Source organism: Egretta garzetta, unplaced genomic scaffold (genome assembly GCF_000687185.1).
Source record: "Egretta garzetta isolate BGI_Z169 unplaced genomic scaffold, ASM68718v1 scaffold172, whole genome shotgun sequence".
In the NCBI taxonomy this organism is placed as follows: Eukaryota; Metazoa; Chordata; class Aves; order Pelecaniformes; family Ardeidae; genus Egretta; species Egretta garzetta.
In genome coordinates this window covers 224,209-232,193 of record NW_009258951.1, presented here as the reverse complement: position 1 = coordinate 232,193, position 7,985 = coordinate 224,209, and the positions used below count along the sequence as shown (strand labels likewise).

At 50.2% G+C, this 7,985-nt stretch overlaps 1 protein-coding gene across 7 annotated transcripts in view; it reads right to left on the bottom strand.

Annotated features, from left to right (window-relative positions):
• Positions 1-1,792: 1,792 nt before the first annotated feature.
• COPS7B (COP9 signalosome subunit 7B) overlaps positions 1,793-7,985 on the bottom strand; it is an 18,521-nt gene continuing 12,328 nt past the window's right edge. Inside the window, exons 7-10 of one of the 7 annotated variants that reach the window (XM_035889973.1) lie at positions 5,386-6,189; positions 3,314-3,408; positions 3,080-3,138; positions 1,793-2,475 (exon numbers count right to left, since the gene is read on the bottom strand). In XM_035889973.1, the coding sequence (XP_035745866.1) occupies positions 6,145-6,189 (45 nt within the window). In that variant the 3' untranslated portion in view covers positions 1,793-2,475; positions 3,080-3,138; positions 3,314-3,408; positions 5,386-6,144. Of the gene's footprint in view, positions 2,476-3,079; positions 3,409-5,385; positions 6,190-7,985 lie in introns of those variants that run through there. The other 6 variants (XM_035889972.1, XM_035889971.1, XM_035889969.1 and 3 more) reach the window with 6 other exon arrangements.

Genomic DNA, 7,985 nt, shown 5'->3' with positions numbered 1-7,985 from the left:
CTGGGCAGCCGGGTGGGATTGCAGGTAGTTAACCCATTGAGCCACCCGCGAACCCCGGTGTTGCGGGTGGGTAAGGAGGAAGACCCCAAAATTGGCTGTAATTGCACGCCCACCCTTCCAGCCCCCCTCCTGCTGCTCGGCTGCCTTGGCTCCTTCTGCAGAGCATGGGAGACCCCGGCCGTAGCTCATCACTCCTGCAGCAGCTCAGGCCAGATCCCCCTTTCCGCACGAAGGAGACCCGCAGGTGCCCGGGAGGATGCCGAAGGAGCTCCGGTGCAGCCCCACGTTCCCAGTTCCTCCCAGGCCCCTCCGCTTGACAGACACGGGTGACCAGGGGACATGTCTCTGGAGGGCAGGGTACCCCCGCCAGCCCATGGCGGGAGGATTAGCAAGGACCCTATCTCAGCCATACTCCGATTAATTTAATTTGAGGGAAAGCAATACACAGTTCCCCGGGTGTCTCCTAGTTGTGGTGAGAGCCAAGGCGAGTGCTTTCCTAACCCCAGCTTTATGTCCCAGCAAGTTACGGGGAGCTGGGAGAAGGTCTTCCCACAGCCCTCCATGGCCACCGTCCTTACGGGACCAGTACCTGGGCAAGAGAAGCATCACTTCCCCGCAGTGACTGGTTTGGGAGAAGCACGGCAGCTCCTCCCCTGCCAGCTCTCCCTGAGGGTGCTGGGGGGAGCGAGACCCCCCCCGCCCTGTTCCCTGCCAGCAGGTCACACACCGCTGAACTCTTGCCCGCTGCAGCCCGGGCCTCTCATGCTTCTTGCCGTGGCCCCGGCTCACAGGGACATGCCTTGGCCCTGCAGCAATGTCATCAGGCACAGAGGGGACCGGATCCAGACCCTGTGCTGCTCTCACAGAGCAATGGGAGGAGCAGGGCGCAATGGTGCCCGCAGCATGCCAGTGCTGGCCCATGGCCCTGCCCGGAGGGATGGGTGCTGCTCCTCTGGTTCCTCATGTAGCAGCTCCTCAGGATTCCCAAGGAATCGCCCAGCTGAGGGCTCCAAGAAGTGCGCACATTCTGCGCTGACAGCTTGCACCCATCCTCTCTCAGTTAAATTCTCATCAGGAAGAAAAAAAAAAAAAATTTCTGCTGGACCCAGGGCCAGGAGGAACAGCATGCTTCCCTCAGCCTCTCCCCTAAATACCAAATAACCAGAAAGCAAACGGTGGGCTTCTTCCTGCTTTAGCATCAGCAAAAAGCTCAGAGAAGTTTTCTGTTGACTTCAGCATCCCCCGGCCCCATGCCAGGATTATTCTCACAGGGGTTTCAGCTTGGGATGGGTAAGGGGTGTTGTACGGCAAGTACTAACAGGCACTTTGTTCTCCTTCCTCGCAGGTCTTCGAATCTGTAGTCCATTTTCTCCTACCGTGGCCAGGCAGGGCCATCCCCCAGGCAACGCCTAGAAGAGCAGAGACACCCCCCCAGAACGGACAAAAGATGTGGCTGTGTTTTTCTTTTTGGTACGAGGAGTCATGGCACCAGCTGTTTTGGTTTTGTTATTTTTTAAAAGAGCGCTCTCTATCTTATATATATTATATATACAAACACTCACCAAGACAAGGGACAGTGCTCTTCCAGAGACTGATGAAGCCAGCTGTATAATGTTGCTGTTTGTAAATTCATGTCATGCATAAATGTATTTATGTTGTAAAGCTATTTATATATTGTTTATAAAGAGATATTTATAAAGAAATTATTTATGTAACTAAATGAAAAGTCAAGCATTGTAACATTTTTTGTCCTAAGTAGTTGAAAAACTTTAAAAAAAAAAATCATTCCGTGTGGCATTTTGTAACCTGTCTTTATTTATCAAATTCACATACAATTTAAGTGTCAGATTTATTGATTTTAACAGTTAAAGAAGAACTTGTTCAAGTGTTTTAGAAAAGTCAGGAGCGAGAGAAAGGCCAGATGGTATTTTAAGCTTTGATCCTGTATGCAAAAGTAAACTTGCGCCCGATCCTGCGATGCTCTGAGGAACCAAATCCTGCCCAGCACTGCATGCAACTAGAAGCCTCTGCAGAACCCAGCTGAACTCCCTGCGAGAGCACCGGCCTTGGGCAGCTCATCTATCGCCCAGATCCTGAATGGCGCCCATGGAAACAAGCCCATCGTGTTCAACAGCCTAGATCCAGATTGATAGATAGCAGTGCAACAAGAGCAGCCTTTGGCCTAGGCGTGTTTTAACCGCATCCAGTCTGCAGGTTTGGGTCCAAATTTCATCCCGTAAACAAAGCTGTATCGCTGGGTGCCGTATGGAGATGCAGTCCCTGCTGACAGCAACAAAGAGACCGCGCTGGATCCAGCCCCCAGCCGTGCCAGTGGGAACAGAGCTTTATGCCGGAGGCGCAGTTATTCCAGGATCCAGCTGCTCACTAAGTATCTTGTTGATATTCCCATTCACCAAACCTTTGCTGCTAAGCTGTAAAGTCCCTTTCCTCCAGCAGAGATTTATTTAACTGTGCCTGGGACAATACATAGACAGACCAAAAGATACTGAGGGCTGCCTGGTAAGGATTCACGGACACAGCTGTTGCTACAGCTTCTTGCTATGTAAAGTGCATGAAATAAATCGTTAAACTGACTCGGAGCTCTAAAGGAAACAGCAAGTGAGGGGGTGGGAAGCACAGCAAACAAACTCCTGCATGAAGGCTCTTTGGTCTCATTCTTCAAAGAGGCCTTAGAGAAAAAAAAAAAAAGAAAAAAAAAAAAAAAAAAAAAAAAAGAGTGGCAGGGGCCCAGCCCAGCCCTGACGGGAGTCACAAATTATGCCCTGACCATTGTAGTGGGCTGGGAAACAACGAGCATTATGTTCTGCTGGGCTCTGGTGCCTAGGACAGGGCAAAAAGAAAGTCACCAAGACCTAGAGGCAGAGAGATCCTTTTCCTTAGCAACCACCAGGAAACCATAGAAACCTCCAGCCAGATTCTTCCCAACTATTAGAGAGCATTATGTTTACAGAACAAGAGGATTCATCCAGACACCCGACAGCTCAATCATCAGGTTAGGAGCGAGCACATGACGTTTCTAGCCTCGTACGAGCAAAGCCTCCGTCAGACGGGTACCCACCTCACGGTGCCCACAGAGTCCAGCTGGATGGGGAGCAGCGGCTGACGGACCATGGTTGCCTATGGGGAACAAAATCAAGACCCTGGGAGGGAGGGAGGCAGGCAGGAGGGGCAGCTGGCAGCTCAGTGCCCTGCCTCAGGGTTAGCTAGAGCCCTCCAGAGATGTCCATCGGTAATGACAACCCACTGTCAGGGCTCTGTAAGGCAAATACAACACCCGTGAAGGTCACCCTACCGGCTCCGCACACCTTTAGAGCGAAGGAGGGGCTGTGCCAGGAGCTCCTAAAGAGATGTCCATCAGAGGGGACTGTCCACTGTCACCCAGCAAACCTAAGGGACAAGAAGGAATCACTTACTGTGCAGACCTTGCACACCAGGTCTGAACGTTGGTGTAAGAAGACAGTACTGTGGGTCCCCCTCAGGCTCTTGGTCCTCAAGCATGAAGCCAGAGCAGTGACCACAACAGTGCCAGGCTGGGACCAAGGTGGGGCCAATTCACCTTCCAGCTTTGGCTTTTTGCTGCAAAGCCAGAGCTGAAATAAAACCATCTGCCTGGTGACAGAGGGCCTCTCCTCAACAGAGCAGAGGGAACTTGGTCTCAGGAATTCAGCCCCCAAAATTCGATAACTTATGCAAGGCACAACCCAAGCTCAGGTGGGGGAGATCACGTCTGAATTCCCATTTCTCCTCTGCAGCGTAGTTTGAGGGGAAAAGCGCAGCCCCACAGCACAGGTTCCTTCCATCCACTGGGCTCCCTGGAAAAGAGCAAGCCCAAGGAAAAGGACAAAGCTGCCCTGCCAAACGACGCTAGTTTGGCAGGAGAGCGATAGGAGCAAGAGTTCCCTGTGCAGAGGGAGGGGATAACAGCTTGGCTCCTCGCCTTGCTGCTTCCGCTCTGACCAGGGATAAGTCTCCCTGTCCCTCGGCATGCTGGTTTCCCACCTGCAGGATGGGAACATCATGCCCATATGGGGGTGTGAGCTGACATGCGAGACGAAAGGCAGCACTCAGGGGGTGAAAGAGCACTTGGGAGAACTTTCAGACCCACTCAACCTTAGCACCCATGCGGCACAGCCAGACCAGCGGGTCTGACGGGCAGAGAGTGGTGTTGTGAGTAGAGGTCAGTTTTCAGAGCGCTGACAAGCACCTTCCTTGGTTCCTCAGACAGGCCAGAATTGGAAACAGAAACGGCTCATTAGAGCACAGCGAGCACCTGATAAGGCCACAATTGGGTCTCCCCGACAGGGGCTCAGTAGGAAACAAGGCCAGCAGGAAAGAGAGGGGCCACAAGAATCTCATTAAGAGGGGAGGAACAGAAACAAATTGATCTCAAGTCACTGCCTCCCTTGTGGGCCAGCTAGGTCAAATCCTCATGACATCCAGTAAAAGGATCCATGGCCAGCACTGGAAAACTCCCTCACCACATCCCAGCCTGGAGACAGCATAACTGAACAGCAAGAGCTGTCCTGGATGCAGGCTGCAGCCTCAGGGGGGTGGCATCTGACATTTCAGCAGTGGACTCGGAGAATAGCTTTTAGCAGAGGTGTATAGACACAGTCCCAAGCTCCTCTGTCCACACTCAGGTCAAACTAGCACCCACGGGACCTACACATTTCCTGCTCTACCAGCTGAACGAGCAGTGGCCACATTCAGCTTCCAAGCAGGAGTGCTCGTGACATGACACAGGAACAGCCTTGATTTCCCCTCTCCAGGAGCTATTCCCAGCATGAGATGAGCCATAGGCCCCCAGCCTGAAAAAGCACTCTGCTCTCTAGTGAAAAAGGACAAGAGCTTTCTCCAGTGCTCTTGTACAAGCACCTCACGAAGCCTAAACAGGCTGGAGCAGACCTTGGAGCTCGCACAACAGAGACACAGTTACCCTCTAATGTGTGGGAAATCAGTTCTGTTCCCCTAGCCCACTTTGCATGTTTTTCCCTGGTACCATTAATTCAGCTTTTCCAAGGTATTTATTGCTGAAGGGTTACAAAGCCCAGCGCAGGTGACAGCAAATCCCAAACCAATGAAGAAAAAGAGAAGCCCAGAGCCCCAGAGCAGGAGAGCAGTGGAATTTTCCAGCTGGAAAGGGACTTGAGGCATCGAGCAGGGACTGCCGGGGGCAGCAGCACACACGCCCCTGCACTTGCTCTAGGACTTCTCCAAGCATGGGCTGCTTCCTTCAGAATGCAGAAAAACAAAGGAAAGGGATCACAGGGCAGCTTCCAGAGGGAGCCTGCGCTTGACACAAGCGCAAGTTGAAAACAAGAAGGGAATTGAATCCAGGCCCCTTCCTGTCAGTCAGCAACTAACCTTGTCAGAAGGGATGGCAGCACTAACCAAATCAGGCAATTCATTAGGTTGGGGCACACAGCAAAAGCCCACGCTCTCTGGAGCAGAACTACAGTGAAAATCCAGGGTAATGAGTTGCAAACTGCCTTTGTAAATGACACTTCTGCAGCAACTCTGGCAGGCTGGGAAAAGAACTAATAGGAAAATCATTAGGTAGCATCCCTTTGATATTGTTGAAAATGGCTCAGGCTATTTTTCCTGCCCCCTCCATAATTAACCTGCGTATTACCCATAATACTCCAGGCCGATATTCCCATGGTGGGCCACCTTACTTGCATCAGGGGAAAAGAAGGGTATGGTACACAGGAGCAAGATGACTTCTAAAAAGCTTAAAAAGCTCTCAGATTCCCCCTCCCATACGCATGCATCTTCTTCAATTCCATCAGCAACGAACCTCTGCCCAGCCAGACCAAAGCACTTTACAAAGCTCTATCACAAAGTCAGCACACAAGAGTGAGGCTGTCCTGGGAAACACAGCTGCAGTGGAGCGGATTTGCCCCCAAGGTTGCTTTCTGCAGCTGTAGCAGAGCTGGAATAGGGCACAGCTCTGCACTTTGCCCCTTATTTGTAACTCTGTCCTTGATTTCTATTCGCTAAACCAGGCAACAGCCTTCGCCTCCCTAGATACGGAACAGCTCTGAGGAGCAATGCCTACCCACCTGGCTCGTCTGCCAGCAAGGAGAGGTGTCATCTCACAGTCGTGATGTAAAAGGAATAGCATCACAGCTGGCAGGTGATCCTGTAGGAACTGGTGCTCTCTAACAGCTGCGAAGGTGACAATGAAACACCAAGACGTTACTTACTGCATCAGCACAAGGCAGCCTTAGGACTGAGCTGATCATGAGACAGCAACTGAAACATCAGGGCTGGTGAGAGAAACAGCATCTTCAGGAAGAGTTGGTCAGGCTAGACAGCGTTACTTCCAAACTTCACACCCATAAAGGTATGGCCCTACGGTCAGAGAAGCTCAAAATACTCATAAAAAGGATGATCTCTGATGGAGCAAGGCTTCACTTACCCACCACAATCAGCTCTTCTGGAAACAGACGGGTATTGTGTGCACAAGCATTTGAAAAATGCCCTAATGATTCAGAGATCCACAAGCTTCTATAGGAGACCTAGAGCTGTGGAAGGGTGTCCTACCTTCTACTAAAATTACACCATGCGAGGACTACTGACACAAATTCTTTTGCACTCTGTGAGGAAATACACATTTCAGGACTGTTAAATGACCTTACGGCATCCCATTACTACCTTGAATTTCCAATGTGCGTGCTTATTCGCTAGAGAGGGGACATCTCCTCTTCTTGGCAAGAAATAGCCACAGTCAAAGCTATCAAACTCAAACAATTTGCAACCTGTAGCAAATAGATCAGGGCACCTTGTGAGGTCTACACACTGTGGGATAAAGAAGTGTGCATGCCTGTGTGTTTGGAGACAGGGAGCAAAGTGCTGCTCTGCCTAATCCTTTGCCTGGTTCACTAATGAGAGATGGGGGTTCCACCACAGTGCCACTAAGGAGCAGGGTGCAGCCAATACAGCTGGGGGGTTAACACGTGCTCTCCTTACGGTACACCTCTCCAGCTTCAATCACTTGCCTCTGGTAGCTCTGTGGTAGGACCAAACTTGATGAAATATCAGCAAAATGTCAACAGTCCCTCAGAGACACTGACCTTTGCCACAGAGCAGAGTGAAACAATGACATATTTCTAAAACCTCTGCCGAGAAATTTGATCGGACTGTCAGGTTAAAATTCCGTAATAAAAATACAAGGTTGAGGTTACAAGTAGGAACTGAGATCAGTGTAAACGTTAATTTACCTTTCTTGATGCCCCAGGTTACTCTCCCTGAGATTACACAAAAATAAGATGCACTCATATAAACCTGTACAGAAATGAAAGTTTAGGAAAAGGCGATTTACCCATGTGATTTGTTACTTCTAATACAGCTATCAAAGTTCATGGCACTCTCACTTCTGCCTCACCCCCAATTAATAAGCCAAACTTCCTTTTTGCACACATGGACCGATGCACTTTCCCCTCAAAGGATGAGCAGGACACTAAAAGCAAAACCAAAACCACCCACCGGGTTCTGTATCATTTTCCATTCTTCCAGGAACAGAAAGCTGTTCAGCAAAATTCACTTTGCAGTGCTGATGGGAGAATGGCCATCTCTTACCACCACTCTCTTCTATGGGAATAAAAGCTTCACTTTCCCCAGCTTCACTCCAGAGATCGGCTCTGCGGATCCTACTCCTATACCCAATCCAGGGAGAAACAGACCTGCAAGCCTGCATGCAGCTCCACAAGCACCCATGGGATTTCAGAAGTCTGCACAAGACTGACTGCAGGATGGGTCTCAAATCTGAACACAGAAGGGTCTGTCAGCATCACTGGTTTTCCCTCCTGCTCTCACCAGAAGACTAAGCTAGCATTCAACTTATCTAAGGAGGTGAGGAAGGAAGTAAAAGAATAATAGATTTTGAGCCAAAACTTTTTTTTCCATAAAAGGATTGACATCAGCATTGCTTTATCATGTTCCAGAATTGCCTGATGTTCGCT